This window comes from Lepus europaeus, chromosome 20 (assembly GCF_033115175.1).
Source record: "Lepus europaeus isolate LE1 chromosome 20, mLepTim1.pri, whole genome shotgun sequence".
Classification (NCBI taxonomy): domain Eukaryota; kingdom Metazoa; phylum Chordata; class Mammalia; order Lagomorpha; family Leporidae; genus Lepus; species Lepus europaeus.
In genome coordinates, this window is record NC_084846.1 from 49,424,304 (window position 1) to 49,451,152 (window position 26,849).

The 26,849-nt window shown below is 39.3% G+C and overlaps 1 protein-coding gene across 1 annotated transcript in view; it reads right to left on the minus strand.

The window, feature by feature from the left end:
* Window positions 1-1,128: 1,128 nt before the first annotated feature.
* Window positions 1,129-26,849, minus strand: part of UMAD1 (UBAP1-MVB12-associated (UMA) domain containing 1) — a 204,758-nt gene continuing 179,037 nt past the window's right edge. The window contains exon 4 of the mRNA XM_062178306.1: window positions 1,129-3,313. Coding sequence (XP_062034290.1) covers window positions 3,056-3,313 — 258 coding nt within the window. The 3' untranslated portion in view covers window positions 1,129-3,055. The remainder of the gene's footprint in view (window positions 3,314-26,849) is intronic.

Consider the following 26,849-nt stretch of genomic DNA (forward strand, 5'->3'; position numbering starts at 1 on the left):
TTAATTTTACTGGAAAGGCAAAGATAGACAGAGATCTTCCATCAGCTAGTTTACTCCTCAAATGCCCACAACAGCCAGGGCTAGACAAGACTGAAGCAGGAAGCTGGAACCCCATCCAGCTCTCCCACGTGAGTGGCAGGGACACAAGTATTGCTATCTCTGGGTGCATATCAGCAGGAAGCTGGATTAGAAGCAGAGAAGAGAGAACTCAACAGACACTTTGATATGGGATGAAGGTGTCCCAAGTAGTGACTTAATGCTATGCCCAATGCCTGCCCTCAGCTTTCTAAATACTTTATAATTATTGAAACTATTAAAGTAAACATTTATCACTAACTAGGTAATTTAAGTCATTTAATCTTTCTAGGTTTTGACTTTCTCTTGGGTAAAATGGAGTTCACTGTTGATTTCTAATGTTTCTTTCAGTTTAAAAATAGTAATATTGACCTATATGTGGGATAAGAAAACAAATGATTTCATAATACTTTTATTAGAATAAGTCATTAAATGTGAATTAATGCTATAACTAGTACTCAAACAGTATTTTACACTTTGTGTTTCTGTGTGGGTGCAAACTGTTGAAACCTTTACTTAATATATACTAAATTGATCTTCTGTATATAAAGATAATTGAAAATGAATCTTGATATGAATGGAATAGGAGAGGAAGCAGGAGATGGGAGGATTGTGGGTGGGAGGGAAGTTATGGGGGAGAAAAAGCCACTGTAATCCACAAGCTGTACTTTGGAATTTTATATTTGTTAAATAAAAGTTAAAAAAATTCATGAAAATAAAAAAAAGAATTAGTCATTAACAATGACTACTGATTCCATGATGATAGGAACCTAGCTAGAAAGATTCATGTCACTGTCTGCAAATCTCTCCAGTCTTATTAATCCAAGCCAAGTGATTTCCATTTTCAATGTTATTCCTTAAAACTTACATAAAGAGGAAACTACATACTCTTCTCTGCACCAAAGTATGTACTTATGTTTTTTCCTCCTAAAGAATTAATAACTGTATTAGGACATGAATAATGCAAATAAATTCATTTTTTTCTGGATCTGACAATAATCAAAATATTTATTTAATTCACATTTATTTAAATATAACAATTCTTACAGACAAACAAAAGTACTTGCAAGCATATTTAGAACATGGTAGACACAAAGATAAATAAAATGTGCAAGTATTTTAACAATTTAATACATATATTAGATTGACTATATACTTATATTTAAAGAGTACCTTAACATAGATACATGAAAACCATGTGCTTTCACAAAAACTCCTACAAAATGTTCACATCTGTGTAATAATAAGTCATATTTCCTAAGTTGATGTTTTATGAAAAGTATGGAAAATCTAATTTAATTATTGACCTCATGTGGCAATATTATTTGTAAATGAAGTATACTTTTGTCAATAGAAATGTTCAACTTTTAAATAATACAGCATTTTTTCCAGACTACGCTACATTTATTAAACAAACATGCGTAACACATCAGAACTTGAATAATTCATGTACCTTTATGCACAGTGTTTACTTTTGCATGATTCTCCATCTTTGTGAAAAAAATAGACTTAAAATTTGGCACAGAATTCACCAACCATATTGCCACTGCTCACAATGAATGTGATTTAAATTTTTCATGGCACCGGGAAAACTCTATCACAATTACTCCTTCCCTTTACAATTTGTTGATCAATGGCACTTCTCTTCTGCTTTAGTCGGAGTAAATATGGATATTCAAGAATGAAAAGTTGTATCTAGGTGTTTCCTCTAATCTCTAATTGGAAATGAGCTGATTTCAGTTTTTCTAGCAGTAAAACATTTCCATCTGTAATGTGGCCAACAAATTTCTAAATAAGGATGTTATCAGCAATAATCGTGAGATGTTTTTTCTTTAGAAGGCAGAGAAGTTGAAAAGGAAATGTGGATCTCTTCATAAACTGGGAACATATGTGGTAAGGACAGCAAATGCCAATGGAGAAGGAAGCAGGCAAAGTTCTTTGGAAAGCCGGTCAGCAAGCACACTGGGAACTAGCTTTAAAAAGGCAGAGAACAGAGGTGGGAACACAGGATTCTCTGAAGGTGAAAAGGACGGCCACAGGCGTGAGAAAACAGAAATGGACCACTCGAGAGGCAGCATCCATGGCAGTTATAGCATTCTTGTTTTTTCTTTTTCTTTTTTTTTAATTTCAGAGGTAGAGAGGCATGGGCAGGGAGTGGGGGTTCTAGCTGCTGGTTTAATTCCCAAATGCCCACAGCGGCTGGGAATGGGGCTGGGGCTGGGCCAGGACAAAGCAGGAGTCATGGACTCAATCCAGATCTCCTATATGGGTGGCAGGAATCCAATTATTTGAGTGATCACTGCTGCCTCCCAGGGTCTGCACTGGCAGAAAGTTGGAGTCAGGGGCCTGACCTTGGAATTGAACCCAAATGCTGTGATGCAGGACATGGGCATCTGATCCACCAGGTCAAAGGCCCTTCTGAGTGATAGCATTCTTGTATTAACAAACTGCTGCTGCTGCTGAAGAAAAAGTTTTAAATTTCCACAGCCATATGTCTACATTGAGCCTGATGCAATTAGGCCATCCAGTAATTATTTTTTTAAAAAAATTCATTCATAAACACTATATAAGAAGAACAGGGATAGCATCCAAGTTTCCTCCAAACCAGAGAAGAGACTTCACATTTACCCTGAGCTCAGGCTACAGATTGGTGGTAACACAGAAAAACGCCACAGTTCTTTTTCACAGTTCTCTACCACGGGGTTACAGTTTGGGAGACTGGCTAAAGGAATATACTTTAATAAAACCTTGGTGGCCTCCTTTTAGTATTTATTATGAGGGAGGAAAGAAGTTCAATTTTTATACATGTGTATTTATACCAAAAATCAGAGCAATGAACATAATGCTATTTTCTTTGCTTTATGATCCTTGCTTTTCTGAGGCCCTTGAAACAGAGAAATGACGAAGATCATCAAACAGGTTAAATACAACAGGAAAACTTTTGTTTTTAAAGCTGCTAAGGTGGAAATAGACATAAAGGTTACGAATCACAGAGCACTGAATTTTCAAGAGTGAAATCATACCAAAACCGTGACAAGTTTTCGCTGACGTCATAGGAGAGTAAGTGTTCGGGAAGGTCGCTGATGGTGCCCTGCACTGCCAGCACGTGTGGGGCCAAGGTGAAGGGGACGTCGCTCAGGAGCTCGGTCATTAGCGAGCTGCTCTCCAGAGTCTGGCCTGCCTTATTTTCCGTCTCAGGGCCTGCCACAGTCCCACTGGATGAGTTTTCTTTGCTGGTCTAAAAATACATATATACGGCAAATGTGGCATTAATCTATCGATCTGAGTGAGAAATATGAAATACATAAGCATACTTCAAAAAGTTCATGGAAAACTGGATTAAAAGATAAGTTTATTTTGGTGAAGAGAAATTTTGAAATCCATGCATACACAGGGTCTTCAAAAAGTAAATGAAAAATGTGTGTTATGAAAAACTATGGATTTAATTCCATTTTCCAAGGGCTTTTCAAAGTATCCCCACATACATGTTCCAAGATTTGAGTGCAGCTGTTGACTTTACTTGAGAAACACATCATCCAAATGTCTTCTAGGTTGTAACATTGCTCCGAAACTCTATTCTCATTCAGACTGACCCTCACAGCCCCCTTACATACAAACTGACATTCTTGCTACTTCCCTAGTCCTAATAATGTCTCTGAAGTCCCTGCACGTGTTTTCAAATCCCATGTATGCTCTCTGCTGACTGTCCAGATTCCTTGAGGAATCTGTCACCATCAGAGTCCAAAGTCATCTTGCCCATTCCAATTGCTTATGGGGCACAGTGCCTATGGTACAACTTGGCATTTCCTGTCTGTGTTCTTACTAGTTACTGTTGCACATGCAAGTGTCTTATTCTCAATTAGATTCTAGGGTCCTTGAGGGCCATTAATCTAGTTGGTATATTCTTAGAATTCTCATTTTGCACATTTCACTCTTTACCCCTAACATAGACTTGAGAACTACCTCACCTGTGTACCACAAGTATTGACTGATTGGCTGACTTCACTGGAACTAACATTTATGTCACAAAAGTTACACAAATAAGAATTGATATATGTTGTTTGACTTCTTTAAAATCAGTATGCTTGCAAACACTAGTTAACCAACTAGTGCATAAGGATGTTTACACGTGCCCTCATCACAACCCCAAACTGGAAATTACCTACATATCCATCAATAATAGAATGGATAATACACTCGAGTCCATTCACAGCAATGTGAATGACTGAAATGACTGACTTGCAATGACAAGTGGCTGAAGCCAAACTCAAGCCAACACAAGCCAAAACATGACTGCTTCCGCACCTCCCATTTTCACGCAGAACAAAACACCCAAGCTTCTGTGAGGCCTACCAGGTCTTTTGCAATCAGATGCAGGCCTGTCTCTGACCCTATCCCTCACTGGTCTACCCTTGCTCACTGCTCTCCAGTCCCAGGTCTCCTTCTGCCTCAGACCCTCTGCTCCTATTCCCTCTGCCTAGGGGTTTCTATTCCAAAATACACAAGACATCCTCCCTTTCCTTCTTCCAGAAGCCAACTTCTCAGTGAGATCTTTCCTTGCTGCTTTATCTGAAGGAGGACACTGCACCTCACCATCTCCACCTGCACTCCTTGCCTTTCTGTCCTTCTTTCCACTTCTGCAGGGGACCTAGTTTCATGGTACACGTGATCTAACAGATTCTGATTAGTGGGCCTCAGAAACAGAAGGTACACATATTCACTGCTGTTTCCCAAATGCCTAGAGCAGTGCCTAGCGTTCAATCCATATGTGTTGAGAGGTTGAAAGTGAACAAAATTTCTGCCCAAGTGGAATGTATATTCTCTTTATTTTAATGATGTATTTATTTGTTTGAAAGGCAGTGTGACAGCAATCCATGTGAGTGCATCCTAAATGAAAAAGTCTTGAAGAAATACTGCCGCAGAGAAGAATCAGAAAGATTGTGGAAAATGAAATTAAAAGGTAAGTTTATTTGGGAGTCAAAAAAATTTGATGTCTGTATACAGTTTTCCTCTTAGCATGCATTTTCCATGAACTGTTTGAAGATTCTTGTATTCTTTGTGATGTCTTCCAAGAAGCATTCTGTTGCTGTGTTGACAGCAGACAGGGCAGGAAGGGAGGGAAGCGGCAGGAAGAAGACTGGGAATGAGATGACTGCAAAGGAAAAGGTGAAATGAAGGGACTGAATTTTGGACAGACTGTGAGGGTAAACCCAACAGGATTTGCTCATGTGATGGATGGCAGCAGATAAGAACAAGTCTGTTCAAGGAGGAAGCCACAGTTCTGGGTCTGAGCAATCGGAAGGACGGAGCCACTATTCACAGGGTGGAGAAAGAGTGTGGGAGGAGGAGGTCTGAGAGGAAGATCGAGAGATCAGTTCTAGATGTGCACAGGGTCTCAGGGACACAAAGCAGAGCTGTGAAAAGGCAAGGATGATTTGAGTCTGGAGATGGATGAGATCTGATGGAGAAAGCAGAAATAATCCTGAGAGCAGACAATGTTTTCTAGGTGTTAGGCTGTAGGTGGGAAAGAGGATGTGGGCCAGGAATTGTAAGGATGTGGTGTCAAGAGACGTTTCTTTTGATTTCTGTTTCTCTTTTTAAGTTGGGAGAAATTCTGGTGGCTAATAAGACTGAGAAGAAAGCTCGTAAGGAAACGAAAAACTCCACGGAAAATCTGTAGACAAAAGTCCATTCTTTTTACAAAGCAACCCCAACTCTTAGAACAAGTGTCCTCCAGACATATTTGTTGAATGAATGATCTCAGATTAATAAACTTGCCATGCACATGGTTATCCAGAGTTGTCGTATAATTGAATTTTAAACTAACAGACAAGTATTATCTTAAGACTGCAACTAAAATGAATGCAATCACACCCTGTATGGCAGAGCTTACAATAATGATCCTTATGTCCAGTGGACACATCCTGTCTCCTGAAACCTAACTGGGACTTACAGGGCTCTGTATCCTAGGGTTGGCGAGAGCACAGGCTCTAGTGAGCAATGAGGTTACTACTACAGCCTTTTAAAAGGGTTTTTCTATGCAATGGCTTGTATAGAAAAACTCAAAAGAAGGCAATATTTATATGCACCATAAGACCTCAAGATTACACATGCACCAGGCCTTTACTACCCAGGAACAGCACTGCAAAGTGGTTAAGAGCACTGATTGTAGAGCCAGACTTCTTAGGGGCAAATCCCAGGTCTCCTATTTATTAATAAGCAAATGGACTTGGGTTATTTAACTTCTCTGGGCCTCAGTGTCCTCAGCTGTATTATGGGATCAATAATGGAACCTGTTTTATAGAATTTTTCTAAGGACCAAATGGTAATGTTGTTAAGTGAACAGTACAGTGCTTAGCACCAGTTAAAGTAGTGAATTAATAAAAACTTTAGGAATGTCAAATCTCACTTGGTTTTGAAGAAAATTAAAAAAAAAAAACCATCATCTCCTTAGGTCTGGCATTCCTTGGTGGCTCATATAATCTTACTCATCTCTCTCCTAATTTTACTACCTGCCTTTTCGCTTAATGTCAAGTACAAATGTTCCCTTGATCTATTGCTAGTCTCATCCCCTACCTGAACCTTCTTCTCTTTTTCGCTAGTGCATATAATCTTGTTTCATTAGCCAAAGCATCCCTCTTCTTAAACAAAAGCATTCCTGAAATCTCACCTTCTCCACTAAAGAGCTGTACTGCCCATAGCACTTTGCTTTCCTTTTTATTTTTTATTTGAAAGGCAGAGTTACAGAGAGAGAGAGAGACAGAGAAAGATCTTCCATCCGCTGGTTCATTCCCCAAATGACTGCAACAGCCAGAGCTGGGGCTGGTCCAAAGCCAGGAACCAGGAGCTTCTTCCGGGTCTACCATGTGGGTGCACGGGCCCAAGCATTCAGGCCCCCCTCCGAGGCTTTCCCAGGCACATTATTAGCAGGGAGCTAGATAGGAGGTGGAGCAGCCAGGACTCAAACAGGTGCCCATATTGGATGCTGGCACACTAGGCTGTGGCTTTTACCCACTATACCATAGCCCTGGCCCTCAACACTTTGCTTACTAAACACAGAACTTGTCTAAGGCTTAGCTTTCTAGCAGAAGTATTTGTTCCTTTGTTCATGTTTTTATTAATCATCTTTCCTGTCTTTCGTAAATCATTCTTACCTGTCAGAGCATTAATCCTGGAGGACAAGACTTCGTCAAAGTATAGCCAGTACCACAAAGGATTTGAGACATGTGGTTTCTTGCTCAAGTCCTCCTGATATAACTGCTATCTGACCTAGGAGGGCTGCTTCAGCCATCTTTGCCTCAGCTTTCTATTCTGTAAAATGAGTGTCGGGGGACAAAAGGCGATGATAGTGATGACTACAATGACAGAGATGGCAAATTAACATATACTGACCAGCTACTTTGAATCAGGCTCTATTTAAGTCACTTAAATGTATTCATTCATTTGCAAGAGTCTTGTTAGGTGGCCTATGTTAAGGACAAGAGGACACTGAGACACAGAAAGGCTAAGGACATTGTTTCAGGTTACAGGGAGTGTCAGTGATGAGACAGAAAACCAAGTCCAGGGACCTTTAATTCTATTCTTAGAATCTGTATGTTTCAGACATACTTTGTATAGAATGACTGAATAAATAAAGTCTAGAAATTTTATGGAACAATATTATAAAATAGGACAATTATTAAAATAACAAATGGGCTTAATTTAGAAGGAAAAAAATTCTGATACTTTTTGCCTTTATGAAGAAAGTTCTGATAAAATCATTAAGGCAATGTATTTTACAGACAGACTATAGAGAGATGGAAAAGTAACTGTAATTTAAAGTATACATTCCCCTGGAAATGACTCTATCAAAAAGCTGAATAAAACCATGAGAAAAACACCATAGGCCGTGAAACACGATTGTCTATGAGTTGATCAGCACTGAAACAGAGACATAGGAAGGTAGGCAGGAATGCAATAAGGTATTCTTTCTGCCTTTGCATAAATTTAAAAATGTCCCATAATTAGGTTTTAAAAAATTAATTTAGCTTAAAATGACCATGGACAAAGTGTTCCAGCGAAAGCCTCCAGGAATGGGCTGAATTTCAGCTGTGCTATAGTACTCCAGCATCTCTTAACAGTTGGCCAAAGTGCAATGTTATAGCCTCCAAGGAGACTGCCTACCCTCTTGGCAGCAGAGTGAGTGCCATGGTGCAGCTGCTGTCGGCATGCTGAGAGCGGGAAGAGGACAAATTATAAGCCAAAACAAGAGTAAGTCACAAAGAAAATGCAAGTCAAAATTCAAGGTCCCCACACCCGCTAAACCTGATCACTGAGGCTCTACCCTGGCAGCCAATGGAAGCAGAGCTGGAGGTTGAGGGCTGAAACAGGTGCACAAAGCAGCCTTCTCTCAGACACCAAGTCTTGCGATTTTTTTCATTTGCATAATAAAATGGGTCTTTAACAGTAAGAATTAGTATGTTAACCACAATGGAGCAAGAAGAAAAGAATCACTTAACCTACTGGTTAATAGCCAAATTTTAGAAAATTACTTCAAATATTATATTCATAAAGCATATTCGTTATTTTTGTGACTGTTCACAGAAGTGCTGCTGTGATGTTTCTAAGTTTCTTATATTTAATCTAGCTTTAATAAATAGCACTTGTTCCTACATGGTTTAGATACAAGTATACCATGTGAGGATTTTTTTTTTAATCTAAAAGAGAAAATAAACTTTCCTTATCTACATCACTATGACAAAGTTTACAATGAGCTGTTTTCATGCTTGTGTAAAATTATTTCTTATTAGTTATCCTGTTAAAAAAATGTACTGGCTAGATTTACTCTGAGTTCTATACATTCCATTATCTTCCTTTTTAAATCACCTCATGAGGTTTATGGGCACTATTCTCCCTTTCTTTCCGAGGACTGTAAAGATTCATGAGTTTCGATCTGTGAAATCTTCTAAGAGCTAAGGAAGAAACACATTCCAAGACTACAAGGCGTATAACACTTCAGCAAAGGCTTAGTAAAATGGAGTCACTTCCCCAGAGCAACAGAAGGGTGGTGGCATCCTTGTGAACCTCACTTTGGTGTTTGAAAGCAAGGAAATTGAGATTTAAGAACAGACAACTACATTTTTCCTGGCACGAAAGCCCCATCACCACCGTGAGATCTATCAGGAGGTGCCAAAACTTTATAAACTTGCTAACAATTGGAGACCTCATCAACTTAAGCATACTCAACTAAACTGTGAATACTTTGTTAATATGAAAATTAAACTCCTGATTTTTTCCTGCAACTCATTCTTTCAAATAGATAAAGAAAACAGTATCCTATAAAAGCAGAATATTTCTAAATATAAAATTTAGAAACTAGTCTTAACTAAATCAGCAGCAGAACCTACTGAAAGGACAGGAAAGAAGGAATAAAACACACATGTAACATGTTCAATTTACATGCAAAGAAGGTAGCTATCCCAGGCATATTTCTGGGAGATGAGTTATAGAAAGAAGAGGTGATATCAAGCTCTGTCTATGCCTTTAAATTCTAATGTCTATAAATAAAAGACATACTCTTTGAACAATAGCCTGAACAAGCAGCACTGTCACTTTATCTCCCCAGATAACTATCCATTCTGTTCTGGCTTTGGCTGGTATCTGCTTGCATTACATCAGCTTCTTGATGGTGGGGTGAGCTGGAGGGGCAAATCTGAATTAGAAGCATCAGGGGACAGAGGTTAGGAGAAGGTGATACAAGCCACCACAAGCTTTCTATTTTTTTCTAAAATGCTGGTTGCCAATGTCTTGCTCGCTGTTTAAAACCAGAGGACTGACATCTTGGAGCAATGTTAAATATTAAGCAATAGACTCCTTTCATTTGGGAGAATTATATTGCAAAACAAAAGTGTTCACTATTTTTCTCCAAATCCCCAGTACCCAGAATGGTCTCTGCATGTGGCAGATGCTACTTAAATAAGTTTGAGTGGCACTGAATCTGATCCCCTTGTTTCTCAGATACTCTAGCAGCCTAAAGAAACAAACGATCACTCAGAGCACTTTGCCATCAACACAGATCAGCAAGGTGAGAGAAGCTGAGTGGCAGAAGACCTGTGTTTTCCCTGTGGCCTGTGCACTGGTTTCCCCTGAAGTGAGAGTTCCTAGCTCAAGGATGATGTATTTGAATGGAAAATGAAGGGGACGGGTTAGAAAGTGGATATTTTCCATTTCCAGTCATTGACATCATTTTGGTTTACATTCAGTCTCATGACATTCTTTCAGTATTTGTTCCCTTTTCTCTTCTTTTTCCTTCATTGCTTTCACCTGCTCGTGCTTCCTCCTTCTCTCATCCTTAAGAGTTCTCCAACTTCCTCTTTTCAGATCGCTAGCTGAATGCATACCAGTGAGGAAGGGGAAGTGAGCATGCTGTCACTTGCTGCTGCAGTGTCTGCTCCATGTATTCTTGGAAAAGCAGCTTGTCAGTGCCCAGCCAGAAAAGCTTGGGCACTGGCTGGCCAGTGTGGGGGTGCAGTGGGAAGAGCACAGAAAAGCATTTTAGGGAAAGGAACCAGGCAAAGACTGATGTGTTCAGAGTGGGATCCTGTTGGGTACAAGGTTTGTTTTTTTAATATAGGGTTTGAAACTAAAAATGCTGCCCCATAAATTAAAAAAAAAAAAAAACTACCAGTTTTAAAGTCTGTTTCTAGAAATTCAGGGTCTCTAAATTTAAGTCCCTATAGGCTGTCCCCTCTTCACAGCATGTATGTCACCTACCTCTTCTCTCCCCTAGTCCATCACCCCTTCCCCCACATAGTGGGCAGCCTCCTACTTCATAGACAAAAAAGGAACCCTCAGGTGAGGGTCTGCTCTCTCTACTGCGCCCCCAACCTTCATCTGTACCTGTTCCCATCCCCAGCCCAAAGCCAACTGCTCACTGAACTGCAGACTCATCCTGTCCACATGCCCCTCCCCCTTCAAGGACATGGCTTTATCAACTAGGAGATGTCTCTAGATTGCTAATCTTTCCTGTTAGCAATTACTCAATTTTAAAAATCCCCTTTAGTGCATGCTGCCCACTGGCATATCACCTCCTTAGTTCCCACACTGTCTTTCTACTTTTGTTGCAGCCAGGTTAAGACAGTGGCTGACACTTGCTGTCTGCCATTCACCCCTCACCCACTGCCATCTGCCTTCCCTCTCTGCCTCTCCACTCACAAAGGTTACTAGTAATCACCTCTTGCTAAGTCACAGGGACATCTACAAGTGCTAATGCTGTATGACCTCTTTGCAGCCCTTTAAGCCAGTGACATCTCTTTAGGCTTTTAACTTGTGGCCTTTGTGCCCATCTTAGTGATGCCTTCTTTTTGTCTAACTGGCAATTCTTTCGCCTGTTTCTGAAATTATGGTGTTCTTCAGGGTTTTATTTCTGCTCCCTTATTCTTCTTAATCACAACACACTTCTTTGGATGAACTTCCCATATCCATGGTGCCTGCTGCCCTACAAAAGTAGAACACCATGTAGATTTGTGTGTCCCCTTGATCTCAATATCAGATTTCCATGCAGAGCTGCTGACCCACATGCTCACTCCTATCATACACTTCCTTCTGCCTATCCCACAGGCCATCTTCTACTCAAACATGTTCTAGAGCTGCTGCCTATCTCCTCCCCACCTTCAGCCCCACCCCAATCTTAATGCTCCTCCAATATTTTCTATATCAGTGGACATGAATGCACCATCTTCATGGGTGCCCAACATAGAACCCTGCATTATCCTTGACTTTTCTCTCCTTCTCACTCCCTTCACGTAGTAGATCATTGAGCTTTGTGGATTTTTGCTTTCAATATCTTCCCCCACTCTTTGAGTCCACTGTCATTTGGGCCAGTATAGTTTTCTGCCTTGAATGCTACCAGAGTTTCCAGCATATGGCCGTACCCTCTTATACTATGGTCTCCTCAATACAAGTGAAACCTAAAACATTCTCTTTCTCCCTTAAAACTCCTCAGTACCTTTGAAGAAAAAAACCAAACTCCTTATGATAGTATACAAGTAACAACGTGGCCTTGCTTACCCCTCAGATTTCTTTTACCAATATGCCTCAAACACTTTCCTAAATCCACATTCTGCTTTCTGCTATTATCCAAACAAGCCAGGCTCTCCTGCTCTGAGCCATTATCCCTAACTAGAACATCTTTCTCTTATATTCCCTTCATCTTACCTATTTCAATTGGCTCTTTGGGTTTTTCAAGTGACTTCCCCAACTAACCTGGGGCAAATGCTTGTTTGCATGTTCCCCTGACAACCTGTGCACATCTCTCTCACAGAACTTATTGCACTATACTAGAATGTCCTCTTTTACCCCCACAAAACAATATCTCAAACCTGGGGCCATAGCTTTCACCTCTAGCAACCAGAACAATGTATGGCTGACAAGTGGCAATCAATACATGTTTACTAAATGACTAAAAAAGCTAAATTTCTTCATAAACATTATATTGAAGCTCATTCAGAATAAGTGAGGAATTATGTTGGGCCTTGATTTCCACATTGTTTGTTTTTCTAACACAATTTTACCAAGTCTGTTTTTCCCATTATCACCTACATAAGAGGTATGGATGATATTACATGCAGATATAACTTGAATTGGTTTGAGACCCCAGCTCCATTTATTTTCTGTAGAAGCAGATAGTTTGTTCTTTGACTCAGCAAATGAACAACTTCACAAATATGTCTCCCAAAGGCAGTTCAATGAGGTCATGCCACGTGTTGATGAAATGGCTCAGTGAATGTTTTTCAACAGACCCTTTCTCATTGAGTGAGGGGAAGCAGCTGGCTTCATCTACACCCCCTGCCACCTTTTGTTTTAAATATTTATTTATTTATTTATTTATTTGAAAGTCAGAGTTTCAGGGAGACAGAGAGGAAAGCCACAGACAGAGATCTTCCATGTGCTGGTTCACTCCCCAAATGGCTATAATGGCCACAGCTAGGCTGGTCCAAAGCCAGAAGCTAGAAGCCAGGAGCCAGGAGCCAGGAGCCTCTCTTCCAGGTCCACCACATAGGTTCAGGGGCCCAAGCACTTGAGCCATCCTCTGCTGCTTTCCCAGGAACATTAGCAGGAAGCTGGACCAGAACTAGAGCAGCTGGGACTTGAACTGCTGCCCGTATGGAATGCTGGCAACACAGACAGAGGCTTAACCTGCTGTGCCACAGTGCCAGCCCCTCCAGCTCCCCTTAACTGATTTTACAGTCCTTCTCAGGAGCCAGTGTTTCTTTCTAATTTGTGGGACAGTGTGGAGAGCTGCTGTGTAGCCTATGCCTGGGGACAAGAGTCCAGCACCAGCAACAGGGCTGCAAATCTACATAAGCATTGGAGGGGCAGGAAAGCCTCAGTGATGAGAGCTAAGGATAGGAAAGTAGATGAGAGGAAATTCCACTTACCCACTCCCTCTTGACCTCTGTTAGAGGGAAACACCTCTTTTCTATTCTGTGATATCCATAAAGCGAGATTCTTTTCTGCATGCAACTCTGAAATCCTACTACTTACTCCTCCCAAAGGAGGTAGACTGGGTTACATGGTTGAGAAGTCTGAATTGCTTTGAGAGGGCCCCCAACTGTATACATCAATAGAAGTCCAAGACTCTTGCACTTTTGACCAACTCACTATAAAGTGGGGGGTGGGGGGGCAAATAACAGAGGGGCCATGCTCTGGGAGTACCACCCTCCCAGCATCGCACATGTTCCCCACCCAGAAACTCTCCAAACTACTTTATTCAGAGGTTTTCATGGATTTTCATCAGGTGGATATAAAGTCCTTGTCCAATAGTAATTAACTCAGTCTCAAGCCCCTCTCCTTTCTCCAGAAGTCAGTCCAGTGGTGAGGTGAAAGTCCCAAGCCTCTAATCAGATGGTTGGTTCCTCTGGCAAACAGTCCTAATTTCCTGATATTACTAAAGGACCCTACCAGGAATCATCTTATTAGCATAAACAGGGGCATGGTTGAAAGGGATTTGTGTTATAAATAAAAAAAAGATGCTCCTCTTACACCAATCACTCAGCAAACTCCAAGGCTTGGAGTTTGGTAACTAACTATGGTCACACCACTCCTAACTAGCAGAAGTTTAGACTTTGGACCACATGACTGACAATTCAATGCTCCCCCTCCCATGCTCTATGAAATATAAAACAAGCATGTATTCCTTATCTAGACTATAACAATGTCAATGCAACCCATATAAGCAACTTATAATAACAAGGTAATCCAACCTGGAAGCAGTCATATTTCAATTTTATATACACTATAGCATAATTTCACACCAGAAAAGGTTCACTAGGTTGGGTACAATGGTTAAGTTGCTGGTTGGGATGCCCACATCTCATATCAGATTGCCAGGGCCTGATTTCTGGCTCTGCTTCTGATCCAGCCTCCTGCTAATGTTTACCCTGGAAGGCAGCAGATGATTACTCAAATACCTGGCTCCCTGCCACCAATGTGGGAGACTGGGTTCTGAGCTCCTGGCTTAGGACTCAGTACTGGCTGTTGAGAGCATTTGGGGAGTGAACCAGTGGATGGAATATCTCTTTTCCCTCCCCTCCCCTCCTCCCCTCCCCCCATCTTTCCCTCCCCTCCCCTCTCCTTTCCCCTTTCCTATTCTTTCTTTCCTTCTCCCTCCTTCTCTTCTTCTCTCTGCCTTTCAAATAAAAATGAAAAAATTAAAAAAAAATTTATTGACTTTATTTAGAAATTATAATTTTCTTGCTGAGTTTAAGTCAGCTGAACTACTTAAAGCCTTCTAGTAGAGGTTATTATTAATGGAAATATTAAAGGTTACTTTTTTTTTAGAGCTTAAGTTTAGCAATTTCCATATGTACAACTGTTATCTGGGATGGAGAAGAAAGGTTCTAAAATACAGACTGTGCCACTAGAGAAACAGAGTTTAAAGTAACAGTTCAACTAAGCATGTTATTACTGGGTTAAATCTACCAAGCTGGCTGTAACACATAACTGCATTTAGGAAACCGAAGTACCTGATCATGGCCAAGGTTACAAAACAGCTTACGTTTGTGCACCAATTCATCAAGCTTATTGCGTGTACCACAGGTCAGAACTTGATATTCCGTATCAGTCACACTAGATTTTACTTATTTATTTCAAATATCTATTGAACTTCTTTATAATGTCAAGCAACAAGATTATATTTTTCCCAGATAATTTCAAGGGAAAAATGAAAAATGGTCTTTGACATCTCCATAGCATGTTAATTTTTAATTTCAGCCAAATGAATGCTTTTCATATTGTAAAACAATAACATACCTCAATTGTCTTCATATGCAATAGGAAAGGAAATGGATAGTCTATTTTTAAAGCTCAAAAGGAAATATAAATACATTTTACCAATTTGTTCTTAGATAATGAGATAAATAGATATCACTTACATGATACTGATTGACAACAAATATGTAAGATATAGTGAGATGCATATAAATTATTAAATCTAAAAATATTAATAGCTACATTGCTTTTACTTTGGTATGTATATTGATAGAATGAACATTTGATAGTCTCATAACCTAACTATTATATGTATTTTAAAACACAAACATTTTAATGAACAAATTTTAATGAGCAAAGAAATGAATTTTAAAAACCAACAAACCATAGTGAATGTAATTACTTAGGGCTGTTTAAGGACAAAATGCTAATCTGTTTTGCTGCCTTTAGTTTGGACCTAAAAGTTTGTTTTTTCAAGGTTTCCACCATTAGTTTGCAAAAACATAAATATACCATTCTGAGTATGTATTTAGAATTGTCATGTCCATAGCCAGAACTTAGAGGCAATTATCAGTAGGATCTCACTTTCACCCTGCATATAAACATCCCTGTAATCTTAGGAGACAAATAATGCTTCAAGAAACAGGAAAATATTGGAGGAGAAAGCCTTATTTTCTTTGTAATTTGAATGTGATGTGTGGAACAGTCCACACAACTTGGTGATACTATAGCTGCTGCATAAACAAGTGTGAATTTTCACAAACATGAAAGTGAAAGGAAATACATCATACCAAACTGAGTGCAGAAATTATGAAGGGAGGCCAATTAAATTCTGCTCAGAGAGCATATGAGTGATAGTATTACCCACACTTGCTGCATCTACCCGAGAATTCCACTAGAAAAACAATGTCTGGCAAACTGAAGAGGTGAGCAGAAAGCTGTGTCACTTGACCTTGGCTCTCATTTGCAAAAAGGTTATATTTCAAAATAGAAGATGGGACTGGAAAAGTAAATACAGCTGTGTTTTCTCCACCCTAGCATGGAGAATGAAGGGGCCATTCAGAATGGCAGGAGGCTGGGTCCCATCTTGGTGCACACTCGGAGGGCAAATGAGGGTGCTATTATTTCACCTCAAGGCTAACTCAGGACAGTATTTTTTCTTATTGTGGCAAAATATACAAAACATGGAATTTATCATCTTAACTATTATTAAGGATATAAATCAGTGGCATAAGCGAACGCAGCATGTTGTGTGACCATGACCACTATCCATCTCTGGAGCTCCCCATTGTCCCACACACTGTGCCAATGAAGCAATAGTCACCATTCATTCCTCCTTTCCCAAGACCTTGGTATCACTTATTATACTTTTTGTATCTATCCATTTGCCTTTAATAAAGAGAATCATGCATTATTTGTCCTTTAGTGTCTGGCTTATCTCATACAATGTTTTCAGTCCCCTGACTCCTCTCCCCTCCTGGTAGTGCACACCCTCGCAGGCACGGTGAGGAATCAGGAAGTTGGGTTCCTGAACCCACTTGGGAGACCTGCGTTTGGCCCAGCTCCTGCCTTTGGCCCAGCCCAATCCTACAAAAAAAGAAATTATAGCTGCTGCATAAACAAGTGTGAATTTTCACCAAACAGATGAAAGCGAGTACAGACACTGAGTACAGAAATTATGAAGGGAAGCCAATTAAATCCTGCTCAGCAAGCACATGAGTGATAGTATTACCCACACTTGCTGCAGGTATTTTGTAGCAGGTATTGGAACTTTATTCCTATTTAAGGCTGAATAACACTCCTTGAATGTATATACCACATTTTGTTCATTTATCTGTTGATGGTTTGGGTTGTCTCCACTTTTTGGCCATTACAGCACAGTATTTTAAGAAATAATTAAATCAACTGGATGCAAAATATGGGAGGCAGTTCTAACAGGATTCTTAAGACTCAATGAATATAGGAACTCAGCATATTAAATGTGTGGAGAACAGGTATCACAAGTGAAGTGAGGGGTTTAAACACTATCTATGGTTGCTCCTTATTTTGAACTGTAAGTTTGGTTAGGTGTAATAAATTCATATACTTCCATAATACACATTTTCTGGCTAACAAATAATTAAAAGAATTCTTTTCACCTTAATATTTGATTAATTAAAATCTGAGTATAACTGATACTCAGGAAACAGAGAGCTCCCATCTGCTGGTTCACTCCCCAAACACTTGCTGTCTGCAATGACCAGGATTGGGCTGGGCCAAAGGCAGGGGCTGGGCCAAACGCAGGTCTCCCAAGTGGGTTCAGGAACCCAGCTTCCTGCGAGGATGTGCACTACCAGGAGGGGAGAGGAGTCAGGGACATGGAATGCAGGCATCTTAGCTGCTAGGCTAAACGCCCGCCTTGCACCAGAATTCTTTTGTGTGTTATGAGAGTGTAATAAGTCATGACCTGCACTTGAGGAAGAAAGGTCTCCTCAATAAAATAGAGATTTGATAATGTTAAGAGTGATTTAAAATCAGAAACCACATAGTGTCCAAAAAGAATCATGAGAGGAGAATTTAAAGTTCATACAGCTTAACAAATTTTGAAAATTATAATGCCTCATGGTGATGGCTCAAAGAGTTGGGGCCCTGTCACCTACATGGGAGACCTAGATTACTGAGTCCTCTGCTCCAGATTTGACCTCTAGCCCAAATTGTGGCCATTTGTGTGGTAACAGTAGATGAAAGTCGTGTCTGTCTCTCTCTCTCTCACCACCTCTCAAGTAAATGAATTTTTAAAATAAAAAAATAAACTCAATTGATTCCTAAAAAAATTACAAAGCCTCAATGGAGTAACAAATTCTATATAAGTGATCTGGAATTTCTCAAAGGAAAATGTATTCAGATCAGTAAGAGAAAAGCTGATTAATGTACAATCAATTCTGAGGCTAATTCTTTTTAAGAATTCTCAAGTTTTTAGGGGCAAAGAAAGTAATTAAAAGGATATATATGGTTACTTCTACATCATATTGAAAATTAATTTGTAAAACTTAGTAAAAAGGGCACTTTTGCCTTTACCCAAACATGTGACCTTAAGCAAACCATTTAACCTTACTGGATTTCAACTTACTCCTCTGAAACATGAGATCATTGCACCAGATGCTCCAGTTGTAAAGTGTCAAAATTCGAAGGAGACCTAGGTCTGGGATCTTCTGCACTAGTAAACCTTTTTCAGGAAAGAGCACTTGCACCAATATAAATGATAACTAGAAAGACAGTAATGACTTAGGGGTATTTATCTGAGAACATCCTCCTAACTCAGAAAGATACTCCAAAGTTATGAAAAGGATTCTCATGCCAGAAGAATCCTGAGTCTCACACTGCTCTTGATTATGATAAGAAACATAAACACTCAGGAGTCAAGAAAAATACAGGTAGGTGCCAATCTTTCATAAGTCACAGCTTAAAAAGTTACTTTTATAATGACTCAGAATTGAGAACGTATTTTCTCAGGCAAGTGAGCCCACAACAGAGCTGAAAATCCTTTGAATTTGTAACACAAAGATGTACAAAATTATCTCAGTAGTATTACGAGCAGAACAGCAATAAATTAGGCTACATTTATTAAAATTACCTTGAATGCCAGTGCCCGAGGAAAGCAAACTGGTTTGTAAGAGCTACTTTGGGAGAGAGTCTGAAAGGAACTGAGGAACACTTTCAAGATTGCTGACCTGTCACCAATGGGTATCTCCATTACAAACATCTCCAGAAAATCTGGAGGGCTGTGTTAAGAATTTTTATTTCATTCCCACAAACAGTAAGGTGATGAAATAGAACTTCCCTGGGGTGAGTGGTAAAGCCTGGAGTGAGGAGGGGTTTAGCACAGTGTAGGTTTATGGAAGAGAGCAGTTTGCTGCCGACAGAGGTGACTGGTCACCAGGAGCAAGGGTGTTTAGCACAGTCCATCTGCTGAAAACAGGGAGTGACAGGGAAGCGTCTCAAAAGTTCTGTTTGAGCTCCCAGGGCCTTCACTGTGGGTCAGCTTGTTTTTCACAACAGCTGAGTGGGGAGCAGAGAGGGCTCAGGATGGGTGGGAGGAAGCAGTTAGCTTCGCCCTATGATGTAGGACACAGATGCGAAGGAAACTTGAGTTTGTGGGGTGGTTCTTGTAACCTGAATGCTAATTTTCAGAGGTGTGGTATTTCACAAACATTTCTAGGGAGTCCATTTTGAGAACCTAGTACACTTTCCTTTAGCCTTCCAGAAATAACTGCTATGGTTTCAACTGCCAAAGTGACATAATGGTGAACACATGTGATTCCCAAAAGCATTGTTAAAATTATAGAACCTACACTCAGAGTCCAGAAAGGCTTTTCTGCTTTCCTTTCCCCTACTTGCTTTGCAGGTGAGCTGATGTTAGGAATTCTCTGAAGACACTGAATAATTTATAGTTCACCCATGAGGGTGGAAATAAGGTGGTTAAGAACATGAGCCCTGATACATACTAATAAGTCAATTACATGAGCTGTTAGAGATTCCAGTTTCATAAACTTCATCTCTCACCAGTCCTATGGTTCTAATAGTGTACCTATTTCTATTACCACAGATACCAGTTCACATCGAAGGAGCACTGATCTGCCAGTCATTGTACTAATGTCCTTATCTCTGATTTAAATTTTTCCTTATGAAGTAGGTACTAATTCAATTTCCAGTTAACAGGTGGGGAACACAGAACTGCAAAGAACTTACATAGTCTAACTCTGGGACCAGAAGCTTAACCACTATTCTCTATTGCTTCCACAATCTGACAGAGTCTAAGGAAACTTCCCTTCATATCTTTAAAGATGCAGCACAATTCTTCGTAAAGGCCAAAATGTATCTTCTGCTTTGGGAAGGGGAGTAGAATACTTTTCTAAACTCATACTTTATCTTTCTCTCAAAACAAAATAAACAATCAAAGCCCATAGAATGTGGAAGAAACCAATTTTGTTGGAAAAACACATTGGGTGTTACATTATGTGTCATTTTTTACATCCAGCTGGGTATGTTAATTCTCTGCAGATCTTAGTAACCCTGAAATTACATGCTGTTTTGACTATTTTAATCCGTAAAAAGCACTGCTGTGATCTCTGAATCATGTATGTTTAAAATAACTGTTTTACCTTAACCAAATATATTCTAGTTAAATTTAAGAACCTAAAGTAACAACACATTGTCCTTTGTTCATGAGAAGGACTCTTCCTGAGGCACGTTGTCTGTGGCCAATTGTCCAGTAATAGCCACTGACTGATTTAACTGCCTATATTTGTGAGCCTGTAGCACTGGGTAAGCGGTGGCAAAGAAAGTGCCAGATGGCTGGGACTATGCTTCAATCTGTTGTTAGAAATGAAAAGATACCTTGCCTCAAACACATGATCTGGGCTTATTTATGATTCTTGAACTAACTATGATTAGAGATGATATCAGAGACTAGAAAAGAGACAGAGGGGAGGGCGTGTGGCACAGTAGATTAAGTCACTATTTGCAACACCTGTATCCCATATCAGAGTGCCAGTTGGAGTACCAGCCACTCTACTTTCAATCCAGTATTCCTGCTAATGTGCACCTGGGAAGTAGCAGATGATGGCTCAAGTGCTTGGGCCCCTGCCACCCATGTGGGAGACCCAGATGGAGTTCCAGGCTCCTGGCTGCAATCTGGCCTGGCCCTGGCTTTTGTCAGCATTTGGAGAGTGACCCAGCAAATGGAAAAAAACTTCTCTCTCTCTCTCCCTCTCTCCCTCTCCCTCTCTTTTCTCTCCCCCTCCCTCTTACCTTCCCTCCCTTTCTCTCAGCCTTTCAAGTAAATGGAAGTAATAAATAAACATTCAACATATTTTTTTAAAAGGAAAGAGAATGAGAATATTTCCAGAACTCAATATAGTTGCAGACCTCTGGGTGGACCCTTAATGTAGAAAAAACGAGGAAGTACTTCATCATTATTTATGCCTGAAGTAGCACAAATAAAAGCAGTGCTTTTATGCTCAAAGAAAACAGTTGATTTTTTTTTTTTGACAGGCAGAGTGGATAGTGAGAGAGACAGACAGACAGAGAGAGAACAGTTGATTTTTAAAAGCCCCATGAGTACTTCCTATTTATTTAATAACCTTGAACTAAAACCTAAACAAAAAATTGGTTAAAATGATATACTTCAAGATAGAAAAATCATGGTGATTATCTAGGAAGACAAAAAAAACCTTGGATCACCAACAGAAAAAAATTAAGAAATCAGATTTTAAAACAATTAAAATTCTGAGTAGACAGTCACTGAAGAGTGAAAACACAAATTTATTTCACTTGTGTAAAAATGTAGCCAACTGATGTTATTATTCAGTTTTCCTTCCACAACCCAAAAGCTAACTTATTTTTGAAAAGAGAGTAGTATGGATAATATATGTAAGAAATATACTCTTTGTAACATGAGCTTTGTATGGTTTCCTAGTATGATTTACATGTGTTTAGGGAAATTCAATTATTGTCATAAACCAGATCAACAAAATGAAAAGTAAAAGCCACAAGATCATTTCATATAATCATATCAATAGGCTTAGAAAAGATATGTGAAAAGATCCATCACTCTTTCTGATTAACAAACACTCAACAAACTAGGAATATAAGGGAATGAAAACTGCATCTGTGGAAAAACCCAAGCTAACATCATACTTAATGGTGAAGGCTAAAGATCAGGAACAAGACAAGTGTATCCACTCTTGCCAACTCCATCAACACTGTACTAGAGGTGTAACTGCTAAGTGAACTCAGCACCTCCCCGCCCCACCCCACCCCCCGAAAAAAACATACGTAGAATAAAATGCATCCATATTGGAAAGGACAAAGTCAAACTATACGTGCAGTAGACATGATTTTCTATATAGAAAATTGCTAAGAATCCATTAAAATACATTTAGAACAAGTTCAGCAAGGTTGCAGGATACAAGAGCAATATAAAGATATCAGTTGTACAATCATGTGACACACAATGATATTTTGGTAAATGATGGACCACATGTACAATGGTAGGCCCATAAAATTGTTGTGTAAATAAAATGTCCCACTGCCTAGTCCTTGTAACCATCATAATATTGTAGCACAATGTGGTACTCACATGTCTGTAATAATCATGATGTAAAAAAACTAGGATAAATTATTATCCTTGAAAATTGAGAAAAATGACTTAAATAAATCTGGCAGTAAAATATGAACTACCAGAGTATACATAGCCTTTAAAAATCTTTTCTTTCATACATAGTGATAATTGAAATAATAATCCTAAAAGCAGATTTGACTTTCTAGTTGTCTTCTCCTTTAAGTTTGAGTACAGAATAATAAAAAAGGCAATCTCAACTTTCATAATGATTTCCTTGCTTCTAAGCATAAGTGGCTTGGATAAGAGCAGCATTCCAACAAAGATTTCACAGATGTCTCCTTTTTTGTTCTTTTAACAGTGCACAGAAAAATAACTTTTAGAAAATAACTACTGCAATAACCAAAAACATTTCAGAAACAGCAGTTGTAAGCTTTATTCAGTAAATCCTCTGTAGACATTTTTAAGAGCACCAGAAGTGGCTTTGATGCTACTCTCATAGGTGGAAGCACTGTATTTGATATTGAGCACAATTTTAACCAAATTGTGAATACTTTGGACAATAGATAACTATTGATATCGGAACTGGACTCTTTCTGTGTGAAACCACACATTTGTGTAACTTCAACCCAATTACCATTTTCACTGCAATGGATAAATTTGCTAAAATATGTTCTCTTTTTGAAAATATCAGTTCTATTCTATTTTATTCTGAATCAGTAAACCGAAGCTCAGATTGGTAAGAATAGGTACCTTGGTACATTGAGTGGCATAACAGAATCTGTTATAATCAGTTGCTGTGGGAAAGAAAGACTGTCAAATTGAAAGAGGCAACCATTTAGTCAATTAGTAATAACACAAACAAATATTAAATTAAATGCAAAATTATCATTTTTAAATGCTAGATAATACATTATTGGCTCAAAAGATATTACATTATTGGCTCAAAAGAAATTCTAGAGTTACCTGAAACTTTCAACAATTCCTTTTTTTATTTAGTTAAGTTCAAAAATTCCTCACTGGCCTAATTCATATGGCTCAAGTACATCAAAAGATGAGGGTCAACTGACAATATCTTAAGAATTTGGTGAGATGTAAAGAAAGCAAGTGGTTTTAAGAAATTTAGCCAAACAAGACAAGTGTCTGCTAATACTAACTGATAGAATCAAAAAGGGAGAGAAGGATCCAACATGGGAAGTGGGATACACAGCAGACTCAGATGGCAGATGTCCTAAACAACACTCTGGCCTCAGAATCAGCCCTTAAGGCATTCAGATCTGGCTGAAGAGCCCATGAGAGTATTGTAGGCATGGAAAGCCAAGATACCATGGAAAAGAAAAAAAAAGAAGACCTAAATGAAAGATCTCTGTGAGTGAGATCCCAGTGGAAAGAACGGGGCCATCAAAGAAGGAGGTACCTTTCTCCAAAGGGAGGAGAGAACTTCCACTTTGACTATGACCCTATCGGAATAAGATCAAAGTCAGCGAACTCTAAAGGCTTCCATAGCCCTGACAACTCATGACTAGAGCCTAGGGAGATTACTGACGCCATGAACAGGAGTGTCAAATTGTTAAGTCAGCAACAGGAGTCACTGTGTACTTACACCCCATGTGGGAACTGTCCTTAATGTGTTGTCTAATGTGCAGTGATGCTATAACTAGTACTGAAACAGTATTTTTATACTTTGTGTTTCTGCGTGGGTACAAACTGATGAGGTCTTTACTAATTATATACTGAATTGATCTTCTGTATATAAAGATAATTGGAAATGAAAAAAAACAACCTGGTGTTAAATTGGAAATGGCATAGAAAATTAATTAATTTTAAAAAAATATTATGTAGGATCTCTGTCTTTAATGTGCTGTACACTGTTATTTAATGCTATAACTAGTACTCCAACGGTAGTTTTTACACTTTGTGTTGCTATATGGGGCAAACTGTTGAAATCTTTACCTAATATATACTAAACTGATCTTCTGTTTATAAAGAGAATTGAAAATGAATCTTGATGTGAATGGAAGGGGAGAAGGAGCGGGAAAGGGGAGGGTTGCGGGCGGGAGGGAAGTTATGGGAGGGGGGAAGCCATTGTAACCCATAAGCTGTACTTTGGAAATTTATATTCATTAAATAAAAGTTTAATAAATGAAAAAAAAAGAAATTTAGCCAAATGGGTATATATAAGCTCTTTAATTTTTTTTTTAACTTTTATTTAATGAATATAAATTTCCAGTGTACAGCTTATGGATTACAATGGCTTCCCCCCCTCCAATAACTTCCCTCCCACCCACAACCCTCCCCCCTCCCGATCCCTCTCCCCTTCCATTTGCATCAAGATTCATTTTCAATTCTCTTTATATACAGAAGATCAATTTAGTATAAAGATTTCAACAGTTTGCACCCACATAGAAACACTAAGTGAAACATACTGTTTGAGTACTAGTTATAGCATTAAATCACAATGTACAGCACATTAAGGACAGAGATCCCACATGAGGAGCAAGTGCACAGTGGCTCCTGTTGTTGACCCAACAAATTGACACTCTAGTTTATGGCGCCAGTAACCATCCTAGGCTGTCGTCATGAGTTGCCAAGGCTATGGAAGCCTTCCAAGTTCACTGACTCTGATCATATTTAGACAAGGTCATAAAAGACAGAGTGAGGATAGTAACCAATGATCCTAAGAGTGGCATTTACCAGGTTTGAACAATTATACAGCATTAAGTGGGGAAGAGGACCATCAGTACACACAGGTTGGGAGTAGAGCCATTGGTGGTAGAGTAGAGGTTATGATTACAAAGGAATGAGGCCCAAGTGCACTAGACAGGGCCTAGAACAAAGGACAGAGCCTAGACACAAAGGACAGGGCCTAGAACAAAGGACAGATTAGAGGAGCTAAGAAAGGTGCTGTCTAAGCTACTATTAAGTTTTCTGATTGAGAGTCAAATAGAACCTGATAGAAGGGGCTTGATAATAATCTGGTGGGCTTTAGGCCTTGTAAATTCAGAGGCCCAGACCTATCTATCTCTTCACATGGGGTATATCCTAAGGGAGGTGTGAACCTCCTAGGGGAAGGCACTCTGTTGACTTTCATTACTTGGCTGGCCTGGGAGGAGTGCTGGCCAGGTAAAGGCAGGTGGCATCTCTAACAAGAAATTTACAGTTCTGCCTGCAATGTTGCTGACCCTACTTGACCATACCCTCAGCTGCAGTGGTCACTTTGGAAGTTGGGCTGAGTGAAGGGCTTTTCAGCTTAGAGCCAATAAGATCTGTGGCTCTGACCTGGGCATCCTTCGACTCCAGGGCAGGTCCATTTCCAGTGATCCAACTCTTGGCAGAGCTGCCAGGGCTCTTCACAAGCTGACTTCTGCTGAAGCCCAGGCTTACCACATTGAAAGCCACTGCAGTGGACTGGCCTGTTGGGTCTCCTTGAGGGCTGATCACTGTACAGATCAGCCATTAATAGGCCTGCCACCCATTGCTTCTGATGCCGAGCTTTCTTTTCCTCCTGGTTTGTGTTAAAGCAGACCAGAGGATGCAAGTCAAGGGAGTGCCCGTTTCCCATCTCTAATCTTCGGTGGCCTGAACTACAAGTCTATAGTCACAGGCATGTTCTGTAGCAGTTTTTCTAAGGTAGACAATGCCCATGAGGAAAATTATATTCTCACTTTAAAACTTTCTTTCCCTTTGGTCTGAAAGGGAGGTTTTTTCTACTTACTGTATACTTCGCTGATGGCGAAGTGAATCTAGCTATGAGATTATTATTTGAGTTCTTATTTTGGCTATGCTATTGCAGAAAAATGTTAGCCATCTCTTTTATAAGGTCTAAAGATTAAATTGTGCATCCTACAGATTCCTTCATAATAGAATTAGTTTCCTACCTTGAAGAGAATAGAGAAATGAAAGAACAAGTTGGGCTTAGAATAGAGAAATGAGGGAGCAAGTCCTAGATCGCTTGCTGACAATAGCAATATCACATGAATACTTAGCAAACCGTTTCACCCATTAGATAACAACTTAAGAAAACATTTACCAGAAGGTCCAATGCCTTCTATAAATTTTAAGAATCATGTATTTGAAAACACCTCTTAGATAGCTAACATGGTGTAGTTTGTTTAGCCAGTAAACTTAAGCACAACCATCTAAAATGTTTTTAGTTTCTTTCTACCAACAAGTCTAAAACATATGATACACAGATTCAGGTCCCACAAATTAAAATGTATCTTTGATTGATTTTAGCAGCTTAAATTTATGGACAATCTTATCTATAAGCCATTTAAAATAAAACTCTTAATAAAATTTCCCCATGTGGACATACAATATGTACACACATATAATATAGCATAATAGACCAATACATCAATTTTAATAATAGCTTTTAAAATCTTTAACTCTTTTTGTAGATTGCCAATTGATTTGAATTGCTTTT